The sequence below is a fragment of the Trichechus manatus genome, unplaced genomic scaffold, assembly GCF_000243295.1.
Source record: "Trichechus manatus latirostris isolate Lorelei unplaced genomic scaffold, TriManLat1.0 scaffold00026, whole genome shotgun sequence".
Lineage (NCBI taxonomy): Eukaryota > Metazoa > Chordata > Mammalia > Sirenia > Trichechidae > Trichechus > Trichechus manatus.
Genome location: NW_004443962.1, coordinates 22,100,200 through 22,115,573, shown reverse-complemented (window position 1 = coordinate 22,115,573; position 15,374 = coordinate 22,100,200). Strand labels below are relative to the sequence as shown.

The 15,374-nt window shown below is 40.7% G+C and overlaps 1 protein-coding gene across 6 annotated transcripts in view; it reads left to right on the top strand.

The window, feature by feature from the left end:
- CD200 (CD200 molecule) overlaps positions 1-15,374 on the top strand; it is a 39,304-nt gene that overhangs the window by 9,889 nt on the left and 14,041 nt on the right. For 3 of the 6 annotated variants that reach the window (XM_023728898.1, XM_023728896.1, XM_023728895.1), the window contains 3 exons: positions 892-1,218; positions 3,635-3,907; positions 5,697-6,534. In XM_023728898.1, the coding sequence (XP_023584666.1) occupies positions 1,020-1,218; positions 3,635-3,907; positions 5,697-5,938 (714 nt within the window). In that variant the 5' untranslated portion in view covers positions 892-1,019 and the 3' untranslated portion in view covers positions 5,939-6,534. Of the gene's footprint in view, positions 1-891; positions 1,219-3,634; positions 3,908-5,696; positions 6,535-15,374 lie in introns of those variants that run through there. The other 3 variants (XR_002823623.1, XM_023728899.1, XM_023728897.1) reach the window with 3 other exon arrangements.

The following is a 15,374-nucleotide window of genomic DNA, read 5'->3' as shown; positions in this document are numbered from 1 at the left end:
GATAAACGTTCCACTAAATGATTTCTTCCAAAGTCTAAGAGAAAATCACCCAAGAAGTTAACCCCTAACTTCAATCTCCTGTTCATGGTCCATTCTAAAAGCATTAGTTTCTGCAAAATCTTGACACACTTTCCTGGAAACTCCAACCTCAACAGCAGGTGTTGTCTCCATCTTCCAAGAGAACACATCACAAGAATTGGAGTTATGAAGCCCTCAGGGTTCCAGGGTGTATGTGTTGTTATGTCTGCATGTTCATCCCTGATATTGTCGGAGGCAGGGGTGGTGTGTTTATACTGCCTTCTTCTTCTTTTTTTTTTTTAATTACACTTGCCAATATTTTATCTATACTATTAGTCTTCAAAAACTCATACCAGATTTTTGTACTTTTGATCAAGTCTTAGATTTTGTGTATGATTTCGTTAATGTATGCTTTCATCTTTATTAATTCACTTCTAACTTGGGGGTATTTGCATGTATGTATTATTCATTTTTCAGTCTCTCTTAGTTCTTAAGAAATACAGTTAGGGTTAAACATTTCCCTCTGAGAACTGCTTTACCTATTTCCACAGATTGTAATATATTATACTCTGATTGTCATTTAGCTCTAAGAATTTATAATTTCCATTATGATTTCAATTTAACCAGAGTTGAAAGAAGTATGCAAATTTCTATTCTGCTACACTACTATTAAAGTACTGACCAGACATTTGAACCTACATGTCTCTAGCAACCTCAGGAATATTGATACATGTCACTTTCTTCGTGTCCCTCTTTATTGTTTCTATATTTCACTTTGAACATGCCTTACCTTTGTAATCAGAAAAATATGTGTTTGCTTGTTTATTTATTTACTTATTTAAAGTTTTAAATTATAAATGCTTTTTCTCATAGGGCTAGTGGTGACCCAGGATGAAAAAGAGCGGTTGAACACACCTGCTTCCTTAAGATGCTCTCTGCAAACTGACCAGGAAGTCTTGATTGTGACATGGCAGAAAGTGAAGGCTACAAGCCCAGAAAACATGGTCACCTTCAGCAAGAACCACGGAGTTGTGGTTCAGCCTACCTATAAGGACAGGGTAAACATCACACATCCGGGACTCAGAAACACAACCTTAACCTTCTGGAATACCACCCTGGAGGATGAGGGGTGTTATATGTGCCTCTTCAATATCTTTGGTTCTGGGAAGATCTCAGGAGAAGCTTGCCTCACTCTCTATGGTGAGTATCTCTGAGAATACATTGTCTCTGGCTGGAAATATTATTTTCAAGAATGCTTAGAACATGGTTGCTGTGCCTAGTTTTTCTGGGTCCTAACCACATAAAAGTGAGCCTCCCATGTCTACTGTAGCTGTGGTTATGGTTACTGGAGAGTTCATGGGCTACGTTCAGATCTTTGCCTGGAGCTGTCTTTGCTCTGAGGAGTCCCTGGGTGGCACAAACAGTTAAGCACTGGACTACTAGCCAAAAGGTTGGCAGTTTGAACCCACCCAGAGGCTCCTTGGAAGAAAAGCCTGGCAATCTGCTTCTGAAAGGTCACAGCCATTGAAAATCCTATGGAGCCGTTCTATTCTGCACACATGGGGTCACCATGAGTCAGAGCTGACTCGACGGTGACTAACTACAACGATCCTGGGAGATCCCACTGTCAGCAAGAGTAAATTGAGGACGATGGTGAGCACACGCTCTCCGTAAGCAGCAATATGGTCCACACCCGGCTTTGCCACTGGTGGTCACGTGGCCCTAGAAGGGTCTAGCTATTCTTTGCCCCTGAGTTTCTTTATCTGCACAACTAGTGTAAAATAGATAATTTCTAAGGTCCCTTAAAGCTTTGTGAGTATTTTGAAACAAAGGACAGAGTCAAATCGGGCTAACTCAGAGAGCTGGTTATGGTGGTGGCTTCTCATTTTGCTTCAGGGTAGCTGTCTTGGGATTGGTAAAGAGAAGTGCAGAAAAGGCTTATCATACCTGAAATGAAGCCAGCTTATAATGTGACTGAATAAGAAGCATTCTTTTAAAATCCAAGCAGATAGGTTTGATGAGATTCTGAGATTAAGGATCGAGGAGTAGGAATAAGGAGTAAATTTAATGCATGGAACACTTGGTGGTCATCTTAGGAGAAGAAAGACAAGCTTCGACAGGGCTATTAAGAATGTTCAAGTGAGAGTTTGAGCACTCCAAGAATATTGGACATGAGGGAAGAGGAGGTTTATTGTTAAGAGTGCAAGGCAGGTATTATAACACCAAATACACGTTTCTTTCACTTGTTCTGCCTATAATGAGTCCTCTGTGCAGGATCTTATGCCCAGCTTTCTTCTTGATTTTGACTTCTCTCATTCATTCATTCTGTTCCACCTCCATTCTCCTTCCTTTCCTCCCTCCCTCACTCCCTTTTTTCTTCCTGTCTCATTTTTCTCCGTTTCCTTTCTTTTGTCATATTTTATTGTTTCTTTTCCTTTTTCCTTTCATCTTTTTTTCTCATCTTTCTCTTTCTCTTACTCACTCCTTATCTCATAAGCTTCCTTCTTATTTTTATCCCCAAAACCAGAGTCATCTGAGTCTTCTAGCTGGTAATCCTGTTGTTATCCTTATCTTGACCCTTTTCAGCCACAACCTAAAGCTTTCATCCAAGTCACTCTTTGCTACACCTAAGGACCCTGACCCCCAGCCAGGCCACATCAGCCATACTCTTCTGCCTTTGTTTTTATCCCTCTTCCTCCAGTGCACATGGATGCCAATAATCTGGACACTCTTTGCACAGAACCACAGTCCTGTAGCCCTATTTCCCCCACCCTACTGCACCCTCCTAGAATATATAAGCACAGACTATGCTTTTGTTTAACAAGACTCTTTAATTATCTTGTGGACTCCAAAGCCAACCACAGAAAGACAGGTCTGCGTTTGCTCAGCAGAGATAAACTATAGGTTCCAACAAAAATGAACTCATTAATCTCTTTTAAAAGAGAGCAGGCTGGAGCTGGCCTGAAAATAATACCCTTTTCTCATAAGCTAGTTATTTACTCTTGACTCCAAGGTTGTCCCAGCTGTCATTTGCATTTTGTGTGATCTTCCAAACAGGAATTTTCCAAATGACCTCCATGCATCTCATTCACTGGGCCAACTTCAAGCAGAGCACAGCTGTCTTTAAGCAGCAGCCCCTCTATGGGGTCTCTGTGCTGGTGCTTCTGCCCTGGTGCTTCTAAGAGGCGTGGGCTGCACGTATGGAGGTGCTGGTCAGGGATGATTGTCAAGCTGTTTGAGCAGAATACCTAGTATAAGGCAGAGTTCCTGCATTGCCCATGGAAAAGAATAGAATAATTAAACTCTGAACTGCTTGGGAGAGAAGAATATTAACTGACTTCTCAATATCTTGTCTGCATCCAGATAATTCTCCTAGGGACACATTTTGAAGAGGGTCTGTCTCATCCCAGGGTTGTACTAGGTCAGTCTCCATCCTGCAGGTCAGAGATTTAGACACAGAAAGAACTGGGAAGGCCCCAGTTTGGGTGGGACATGCTACCTTGTCTTTCTAGCCACGACTGTCTGTCTGTAAGGCTCTTTCCCTCATTTCTGAGGAGAGTACAAGGCCTGACCAGGTGTGTAACTGATGGCAGACCATAATTTTTTTTTGTCCCAGTACAGCCCACAGTTTCCCTTCACTACAAATTCTTTGAAGACCACTTAAATCTCACCTGCTCTGCCACTGCCCGCCCAGCCCCTGTGATCTCCTGGAAGGTGGCTGGGTCAGGAATTGAGAACAGCACTGAGAGTGTCTCCCACCCCAATGGGACCACATCGGTCACCAGCATCCTGCAAGTCAAAGACCCCGAGAGCTATGTGGGGAGGGAGGTGATCTGCGAGGTGCTGCACTTGGGAACTGTGACTGACGTCAGGGAAACCGTGAGCAAAGGTAAGAGAAGGGAGACAAAGATGGCTGTGATCATGACTGTGTACACACACCTGGAAGGTGATGTCTCTCCTGCAGAGCCCTTCTCCTCTTAACAAGGGAGCTACGTGGGGAGGGAGGGAGATAAGTAGGGAAAGGAAAACAGAATCGTGAAAGCAAATGGAGTGAGTTTTCAGAAAAGTATCCACATACTAAATGCTTTTACTGAGATTCACTCATTCATTCATTCTTGCATTCCAACAACATTTACTGGGTGCCCTTGTGTGCCATGCCCTGGGTTGAACACAGGAAATACAGCAGTGAGCAAGGCTCAGTCCCTGCACTTGGAGAACTTCTCGTCTACCAGGGAATACAGAGACGTAGCTGGGCAACTGTCCAGCTGCGTGTTAAATGCTTTAATAAGAGTGCACAACGGGAGGGCTAGGGAGTGGGGAAGGCAAGCTCAATTTTGAGGGATTGGAAAAATTTCCTGCCAGTGACATCTAGGATGAAACCTTTAAACTGTGGGAAGGGGGCCGACCTAAAGGTGTCCTCATCACCGCTTTTAAACAAGCTGCCTCCTATTCAAGCCCCCTTTGCTCTCTCTGTTTCTATCTTAACTGCTGGCTCTGGACCTCGTCGACACAAGACGTGACATTATGGGAGAGAATAGAATCAACAGTGGTGTTAGAGATAAGATGTTCTAGAAATAAGAGCAACAGTTTTCTTTCCCTTTGTAGTTCTGAAGTGCTCACTCTGGATGAAGCACTCAGTAACAAGCCTCCTAAAAAATCTTGCTGCTCTTTTTTTTTGAAGCGGAGGGGTGGGGTGGCGTTTTGAACAGCAAACCCGGGAACACCTTCCCGCATACGCTTACTGGGTGCAGTAGCCTCTAAGGAGTATCTCGGATGGGCATTTCTGGTGTCCCTGAACAAAAACCAGACTAATCAGAAAGTGGATATTTAGGTAAATCTGGCCAAAAAGTTTGCACTGTTACATTTGGACACTTGTAAAGAGATCCTTGGGGGCAGTGGTCGTTCAGTGGTAAAATTCTCACCTTCCATGCAGGAGACCCAGGTTTGATTCCCGGCCAATGCACTTAAGTGCAGCCACCACTTATCTGTCAGTGGAGGCTTGTGGGTTGCTATGATGCTGACACAAGTTTCAGCAGAGCTTCCAGACTAAGATAGACTTGGAAGAACGGTATATTTATTGACTATTGAAAAGAGATTTAATAACAAAGTACTAGATTAGAAAAAAATGCAATAAAAATATTAACATGGATTATTTCTCGGGATTGGGGTCATGAGAGTCATGGTTTTATCCTTTACGCTCTCTGGATATTCCAAATTTTCCTCAATAATAAATATGTATTACTTTAGTGGATTCTATAGAAGAGAATATGTGCTTTGGAGGCAAACAGACCTTTGACCAAGCCTGGGCTACATCATTTACTACTGCATGACTTTAGCTCACTTAATGTCTCTGAGCCTCAGTTTTCTCATCTGTTAGATAAGGATATGGATAATAATACCTAACTTTTAGGATATTTTGTGGATTAACTGAGATAACACATGCAAAGCTGTTATTACATGGTGGTCACAAAAAGCATACTATTATTATTATTCAAATGTTATTAAGATAAAATGAAATCATGAATATAAACCACAAAACCTATGTGTTTAAGGATAATTTTAATTGAAAGTTCAACTCTAGCAAAAACTCATCACAACAGTTGCTTTGTCACTTTTTGCCTCTTGTGAAAATTCCTCTGGTGACTTTGTTTTCCTTTTTCTCACTTCAATATCCATAGGCTTTTGGTTTTCGGTTCCTCTATTGCTAAGCATTCTGTCCCTGGTAATTCTTCTGGTCTTAATCTCAATCTTGTTATACTGGAAACGTCGCTGGAATCAGGACCGGGGTGAGTCATCACAGGAGTACAAAGAAGGAAACAAGTTAAATGATGTTTTAAGTCGATTTGGGGGTCATTTGAAGATACTCGTAAGGGGCTGGCAATGGTATGTTTTGTTTGTTTTTTCTAAAATACGTACCTGATGCTGTTTCCAAAATGCTTAGGGTCATTTTTTTTTTTTTGCAATGGGACATTAAATTGGATATTTCTGTTTTTCATTTGCCAAAATGTTTTAAAGGCTATTTTGTTAGTTGCAAGTAAGTGTTGATAAGAGGAAATGAAGAAGTATTTATCCCATCAAAATGGAATCATCTAATGGCAGAACCCAGTGAAAAAGTCTTAGCACTCACGCAGAGTGCCCCACACCTGCTAATGAGAAGGACAAGCTCTTCTCTTTTTATAGCATTCCACAGGCCAGTTATCCATGTAAGAGATTTTTTTGTGGAATTGTCCAATATGATCACTCACTAAATAGCGCTTTCTATGCTATACTCCCACTATGTCTCAGACCCTGAGACAACATACAGGTAATCCACACTTATAGTATTCTGTGTCATGCCATTCTGCCCTTTAGGACTATACATTTTTCTCTATCCCTCACACATCTATCATGGTGCCCAGTAGATGTTCATTAAAAGAGTGAATGCATGAATGAATTAATGAATAAATGGATGGATAGATTTTCCAAGTGATTTTTTCAATTTCGCTTTTCCTGTTGTCAGTTCAGCACCTTAAAAATGCCAGTGGGTGCAAAATATTGTGAGACACTGTGTCATGGATTGAATTGTGTCCCCAGAATATTTGTCAACTTGGCTAGGCCATCATTCCCAGTATTGTGTGATTGTCTACCATTTTGTCACCTGACAGGATTGTTCTATGTGTTGTAAATCCTGTCTCTATGATATTAATGAGATGGGATTATCAGCACTTACGTTAATGAGGCAGATTCAATCTACAAGATTAGGTTATGTCTTAAATCAATCTCTTTTGAGATATAAAAGAGAGAAGCGAGCACAGAGACATGGGGAACTCATACCACAAAGAAAGTAATGCCAGGAGCAGAGTACATCCTTTGGGCCTGGGGTCCCTGTGCCTGAGTGGCTTCTAGACCAGGGGAAGATTGATGACAAGTACCTTTCCCCAGAGCTGACAGAGAGAGAAACCCTCCCCTGGAGCTAGCACCCTGAATTTGGACTTCTAGCCTCCTAGACTGTGAGAGAATAAATTTCTCTTTGTTAAAGCCATCTACTTATGGTATTTCTGTTACAGCAGCACTAGATAACTTAGACACACCATAAAACAAGATACACTGTAAAACAAGAGGAGTGAGAGCTATAGCTCTGCCTCTGTAGAGGGAGAGATAATTAAATTTCTTTGGTTCCTGAAGACAGTGCATAATTTTTTAAAGTGAGTAAGATCTGTCATTCATGTGTATGTAACGAGAATTTCCTAGGTTCAGGAGTGATCTGCAGGTTTCCTTTGTCTCAGATGACTAAAGGTTAGGAGTCAGTGGCATGAACAATGTTGACTTTGAGTATTATTTTAGGTTTTTATTAAAAATCTGACTCCAATGCTACCCCCCCACTGTATGTTTAATAAACTAATGTCTTTCATGTTCTAGGTTCTGTGAACACTTTATGTTGCATAAACCTTATATAAACACCAGATTAATTACTGTAAAACCAGCCACAAATCTTCAGTGTCAGTAACCCTTTTGCTAAAGTACATTAAGCTATTTGTTCTGCGAGAGAGGGGAGTACAGATCAAATAATCTTTTTGTGCATAAGCATAAGCTCGTAGAGTTCATATGCACTCCAGAGGCAGGAGGGCTGTTTACTTTATCCAAACATTTCACTTTTCCTGTTGGAAACTGAGGCCCAAAGAGAGAAGGTGACTTCCCTAAGGTCACACAGCTAGTTAACAGCAGGCCTAGGACTAGAACCCTGGTCTCCTGACCTGTGCCAGAATGTTCTTCCAGTCATCACTGATAGCCCTATAGTGCTGACTTGAAAGGAGTTATTAGTTGTATTTTTTTAGCCTGTGCTTGCTGTTACTACTCTATTCTTTTGGAAAGTGAAAGCAGACAAGTATAGCATTTTAAATTTATTTTGAAAAGTCCCTCTTGGACTAGAGTCTTCTAATGTAATCTATTCAAGTTCAAGGTAAGTTACACTAGAAAGGGGCGTTTGCAAAAGAATTGCCGTTTGTTCCTTAAGCAAGTCTTGAATTTTCTGAATACACTTGTTAAATGTATTATCAAGTTCTTGAAGCCAAAAAAAAAATCAACTTATCTCTGCACTCGACCTTCCTCTTATTTATAAAATAAACATCTGGACTTGTGTTAAATCTTGTAAGCGCAGGAGTGTCGTTTACTGATTGTGTTTTCATGACATACGGACAATTCAGTTAAGTTCACTGACTGTTCAATGGCATATTTTGAGTGAGTGGGTTTTTGACTGATTTCAAAAATTTTAACTGCCAGATAACCTGGTCCCATATAGCCACAACTAGTAAAACAAAATATCAGTTATGGTGGAGATGTAAACTCGCAGGACTGAGAAAAATCCTGGCTCATTAAGACCAAAATTTAAGTTATACGAAGAGTTGGGAGAAAGAGAAGAAAATCGTAGACATATTTGGGGGACACAATTCAATCCATGTCACAGTGTCACAATCTTTTGCACCCACTGGCATTTTTAAGGTGCTGAATTGACAATAGGAGAAGCTAAATTGAAAAAATCAGTTGGAAAATCTATCCATCCATCTATTCATTAATTGAAGTAACAAATTCTGATTGTCAGTTTATGAGTAAAGGAAATAGTTCTACTACATTTGCCTTCCATCCTTCAGTTCCCTTACTTGGTTTTGTTTCTCTTACTCTTTCCACCATTTCCTGAAAGAAAACATAACACTTTTGGATGGGCAAGGAAACGTGCAGTACAAGGTGTCACCAAGGTTCTGAGCCTAGTGACCTGAAAAATGATGAACTTGACCAAGAAATAGGGAAGTGAGGAGGGGAACCGAGTGGGTGTGCCCGTGTGTGTGCCTGCGTGTGTGTGTCCGTGTGTGTGTGTGTTTTCAGGGGTTGTAGGGAGGGGGAGAAGGGGAATGAATTAGTTCTTGGACTTCTTGAGTGTGGGGAGACAAACAGTCATGTCTGTGGAGCTGCCAGTAGCCAATAAGAAAAATCTGGTAAATTAAGAAGTTTGGTAAGTAGGTCAACTCTTTGTTGGATTTAAAGAAAAAAAGAAAATCCAGTTTGTTTTAGATAATAATCACTTACTCACAAAATCACTTGCCCATAAAACCATAAGCAAAGCTTATATTTCTATACCGATGGGTACCAGTAACATTTGCCTTCCAGTAGATTCTGACTCATTGTGTCAGAGTAGAACTTGCTCCATAAGGTTTTCAATGGCTGTAGCCTTTCAGAAGCAGATTGTCAGGACTTTCTTCGAAGGTGTGTCTGGGTGGATTCAAACTGCTAAGGTTTCAGTTAGCAGTCGAGTGCTTAATCACTTGTGCCACTCAGGGATTCTTGTACAGAGAGGTGGTAGTCTCTAATGGCTGATATTATTTTTATGTAGAAGTTAGGCTTGCTTTCCTTTTCTTGTGATTCTCTGTAATGCCAGAGAGCCTGAAGCTGCTTTTTCAGCTGTGAAGCTGTGCTCTGGAGGATGGTGATGAGTTATAGGCATTTCCCTTTGCACCATCGCTGACTAGACCATCACAGCCACTTCCCATGAGATTACAGTAATAAGATCAACAGGTTCTCAGGAATATTTTTTTCTCTGTCATGAATCCAGCACATTATTACTGAAATAGAAAGTGATAAATGAATTAAAATTTTCTAGGGAAATTTTCTACCTTTCTTATAATAGGTCTTTTTATCAACACCCAGTTGTTAGGTGCCATCGAGTCATTTCCAACTTGTAGTGACCCCATGCACAACCGAACAAAACACTGTCTGGTCCTCCACCATCCTCACAATCGTTGCTATGCGTGATCCCATTTTGCAGCCACTGTGTCAATCCATCTCATTGGGGGTCGTCTTCTTTTTCACTCATCCTCAGCTTTACCAAGCAGCATGTCCTTCTCCAGAGATTGATCCCTCCTGTCAACATGGCCAAAGTACATAAGACAAAATCTCACCATCTGCGCTTCCAAGGAGCGGTCTGGCTGTACTTCTTCCAAGACAGACTTGTTCGTTCTTCTGGCAGTCCATTCAATATTCTTTGCCAACAGCATAATTCAAAGCCATCAATTTTTTGTCTTCCTTATTCATTGTCCAGCTTTCACATGCATATGAGGTGATTGAAAATACCATGATTGGGTCAGGTACACCTTAGTCCTCAAAGTGACATTTTTGCTTTTCAACATTTTAAAGAGTCTCTTGCAGCAGATTTGCCCAATGCAGTGCATCATTTGATTTCCTGACTGCTACTTCCATGGATGTTGATTGTGGATCCAATTAAAATGAAGTCCTTGACAACTTCAATCTCTTCTGTTTATCGTGATGTTGCTTATTGATCCAGTTGTGAGGAGTTTTGTTTTCTTTATGTTGAGGTGTAATCCATACAGAAGGCTGTAGTCTTGGATGATCTTCATCAGTAAGTGCTTCTTTGCTTTCAGCAAGGAAAGTTGTATCATCTGCGTATGGCAGGTTGTTAATGAGTCTTCCACCAAGCTGATGCCACCTTCTTCTTCATATGATCCAGCTTCTCATATCATTTGCTCAGCATACAGATTGAATAAGTATGGTGAAAGGATACAACACTGACACACATCTTTCCTGATTTTAAGCCATTCGGCATTCCTTTGTTCTGTTTGAACGACTGCCTCTTGGTCTAACTACAGGTTCCTCATGAGCACAATTAACTGTTCTCGAACTCCCATTCTTTGCAATTTTATCCATAATTTATTATGATCCACACAGTCAAATGCCTTTGCATAGTCAATAAAACACAGGTAAACATATTTCTGGTATTCTCTGCTTTTAGCCAAGATACATCTGACATAAGCGATGATATTCCTCATTCCACGTCCTCTTCTGAATCACGCTTGAATTTATGGCAGTTCTTTGTCGATGTACTGCTGCAACCATTTTTGAATCATCTTCAGCAAAATTTTACTTGCATGTGATATTAATGATATTGTTTGAAAATTTCCACATTCTGTTGGATCACCTTTATTTGGAAAGGGCACAAATATGGCTCTCTTTCAGTTGGTTGGCCAGGTAGCTGTCTTCCAAATTTCTTGACATAGATAAGTGAGCACCTCCAGCGCTGCATCTGTTTGTTGAAATGTCTCGATTGGTATTTCATCAATTCCTGGAGCCTTATTTTTTGCCAATATTTTCCATGCAGCTTGGACTTCTTATTTCAGAAGCGTTGGTTCTTGATTATATGCTACCTCCTGAAATGTTTGAACGTTGACAATCCTTTTTGGTATGGTCACTCTGTGTATTTCTTCCATCAAAAAAAGAAGAAGAAAGAAAAAAAAGAAGGATCAGTAGTAGGAAAATATGGTCTTGGTGATAGAAACAATGCCAGAGATCACATGATAGAATTTTGTAAGACCAACTACTTCTTCATTGCAAATACCTTTTTTCACCAACATAAATGACAACTATACACACGGACTTTGCCAGACGGAATACACAGGAATAAAATTGACTACATCTGTGGAAAGAGACAATGGAGAAGCTCAATATCATCTGTCAGAACAAGGCCAGGGGCTGGCTGTGGACCAGACCATCAATTGCTTATATGCAAGTTTAAATTGAAGCTGAAGAAAATTAAAACAAGTCCATGAGAGCCAAAATATGACTTTGAGTATATCCCATCTGAATTTAGAGACCATCTCAGGAATTGATTTGATGCATTGAACACTAATGACCAAAGACCAGATGAGTGGTGGGATGACATCAAGGACATCATACATGAAGAAAGCAAAAGGTCATTAAAAAGACATGAAACAAAGAAAAGACCAAAGTGAATGTCAGAAGAGATTCTGAAACTTGCTCTTGAACAAGCAGAACAGCTAAAGCAAATGGAAGAAAAGATGAAGTAAAAGAGCTGAATGAAAGATTTCAGAGGGTGGCTGGAGAAGACAAAGTATTTTTTAAAAATGTGCAAAGATCTGGGGTTAGCAAACCAAAAGGGAATAACATGCTTGACATTTCACAAGCTGAAAAAATTCAAGCCTTGAGTTGCAATTTTGAAGGATTCTACGGGCAAAATATTGAACGATGGAGGAAGCATCCTAAAGATAATGGAAGAAATATATGGAGTCACTGGGCCAAAAAGAATTGGTCAACGTTTAACCATTTCAGGATGTAGCATATAATCAAGAACTGATGGTATTGAAAACACAGTTAAACCAAAATCTGTTGCCGTTGAGTTAGGTGTCATAAATTTATCCCTTCGACATACAGTACAGTGAAGTTAAATTTGGGATCCAGAATTATCTTTTATTTCCCATTTGTCAATTTGGTTACATGCTTCTCAAAAAAAAAATAAAGGAAGCTTCACTTTGGGGCAGATCATCGTAGACACTCAACTAATTTTTAGAAATCTTATTTTAAATAGTCTTTTTTGTGGGGAGGTTGGGTCATGGCTGAGTTGGGGAATGGTAGAGAATCCAGATAATGATGGGAAATGTGTAACCCAAACTTAACTTTTTCTTCAAGTATCTGGCTATTTCATGCAGAAGTGTATTTTCACCCACATCAGACATACAATTACCTTAATTTCCTTCATGTCACTTTACTTCACATTAACCTAACTTAGGAGTGGGCTCTTTGTAATGATAAAAATGGCAGGTAATAAACTGCCATCTCTTGGGAGAAAGCCTGTCAATTTCACCTATTTTAACGCTATGTCAGATAATGTTGTTGTGTGCCATCGAGTTGATTCCAACTCATAGAGACCCTATATGACAGAGTAGAACTGCCCCATAGGGTTACCTAGACAATAATCTTTACAGGAGCAGATCGCCTGGTCTTTTCTCCTTGTGGAGCTGCTAGTGGGTTTGAACCGATGACCTTTCGGGTAGTAGCCCATTATACCATTATACCACTGTGGCTCCTGATGTCAAACAAAAGATGTGCTCAAAAAACAGTTTGCGGTGGTGACATTGATCGTTAGTTGAAAAGGCAGTACAAAAAATATTTGTTTCAGAAAAAGAAAAGAAACTGTGCTTTGCTAAATAATTGCAATTCTGCTTTCCAGATGAAGGCTGGGTGGGTGGTAATCCCTTTCTCCCCTTCTACTTTCCTTATAGTTCCAAGCAGAAGAAATGTGATACTTTACATGAGAAAAGATTTAGAGATCATTTACTAGATTGCCGAAGTCCCTGGGTGGTACAAACAGTTAATGTGCTCAGCAGCTGACGGAAAGTTCGAGGTTTGAGTCCACCCAGAGGTGCCTTGGAAGAAAGCCCTGGTGATCTACTTCAGAAAAATCAGCCACTGAAAATGCTATGGAGCACTGTTCTCCTCTGACACACATGGGGTCACCATGAGTCGAAATTGACTCAATGGCAACTAATCAGTTTTCTATAAAACTTTTGCCCGTGCATGGGTGCAGATGCCAAACTGGCATGACATAATCTGATTAAAAGTCATCAGCTAACAAACCTTCCAGCCTGGACATTCCTGCCTGGAGCTGTTCTCCGCCCTAACACCCAAAACCATGTGGACTCAGGTGACCCAAATTCCGAGTGTCAGTCTGTGGGTGGTGTTTCCTGCCCAGGAATTAAATGCCAGTTCCATCCCCAAATGGAACTCTCACTCCTTTGGCTTTTTGGCTGTGGAGCTGTTCTAAGATCATCTGCTAGACTAATTAATGAAAAACCTGAAGGATGAGAAAAACTAGCTGAGCTATTCTCCGGCAGGTCTTCTTTTCCGTTTTAGCTGACATGCATTCTTTGCCTAGTGCCTCTCACCAGTTGTCTGGGATCATCGTGAACATCAACGGCATAGTCATACCCATACTACTAAACTTTGCCCTGAGCAGATGCAAGCACCGAGTCCCTACTATCCGGAGAAGTCAGCTTTGAACTAGAAAAGATTCGGGTCAACTTTATGAAAATATTCAAAATGACTCTACTGAAGGAGAAATATCATAAATGCTGTATTAATTTTCTATTGTTTCTGTAACAAACTATCACAATCCTAGTGGCTTAAAACAACACAGATGTATTACCTTACACAGGTTTAAGTCAGAAGCCGGACATGGGTCTCTCTGGGCTAAAATCAAGGTGTCGGCAGAGTTATGATCTTTTCTAGAAACTCTGGGGGAGAATTCTTTTTATTGACTTTTCCAGCTTCTGCCACGTTCCTTGCTTGCGGCCCTCTTCCATCTTAAAAGCCAGCAACGGCCCGTCAAGTCTTTTTCACATCTAGCTACTCTGACTCTCTTGCCTTCCTACCTCCCCTCCCTATACAGATACTTTTAATTACATTGGGCCCACCTGGATAATCCACAATAATCTCCCCATCTCAAGATTTTCAGTTTAATCACATCTGCAGAAGTCTCTTTTGCCATTTAAAGTAGCATTCACAAAGTCCTGGGATTAGGACATGGACATCTTTGGGGGGCATTATTATGCCTAAGGAACCCTTGTGGTGCAGTGATTAAAGTGATCAACTGCTAACCGAAAGGTCGGTGGTTCAAAACCACCAGTGGCTCCGCAGGAGAAACATGTGGTAGTCTGCTTCCATAGAGATTTACAGCCTTGGAAACCCTATGGGGTCACTGTGAGTTGGAAAAGACTTGATGGCACTGTGTTATTATGCCTACCACAATGCTAAGAGGGGATAGGAAGGTAAGGGGTGTGGAGGGGCAGCTGTCAAATGAGTCCCTCAATACAAGCGTTCTATATCTATAGTTCTGTGGCCTTAGCTTTGTTCATGGTAACTCCATCTTCAGAGAACATCAGAATCTGGTCAGTACCTCATCGCCTTCTGACCACGCAAGACTTCATTTACAAGATTCGGCATATTTTGTCTTTCAAGACTATACTGCAAAAACATTACTTCTGCCTTCCTTCTTTTTCTAATCATCAGTAACTGTACTGTTACAGAGAACTGAGGTTTTATTGAAATCTCAGTTCTCGTGTGTTCCTTCCTCCCACCCCCTCACAAAGACAAACAACTGTGACTTCCCTTACTGTCTTTGTCACAGTCAAGTTGCTGGTCTCTTATGACCCCAAATTAGCCTTTTCCCCTTCATTAAAGCTTCCTGCAATGGGGATTTCTGAGTAGCTATTATTTGCAAAATTATCCTAGGAGGCCACAGTGGACTTTACCAGGCAGCCATGAGTCATGCTTGTAGCAAGGCTTCAGCATTAGGAGGCATTTCCACTTGGCACCTATTCTAAAAACATTTTAGAGAACAACATAAATGTATGATTCTCTAAATCCAACACTTGTGATCCCAGCTCTTACTGTAAATGAAAGCTAGCATTTACTGAACATCATCAACCTCTGTTTCATTGGTTCTTAAGGCACAAATATTTTCATGCCTATTATTTTTATTACACTGCAGCAAAACTAGAAGAGATGAGAAATTATTT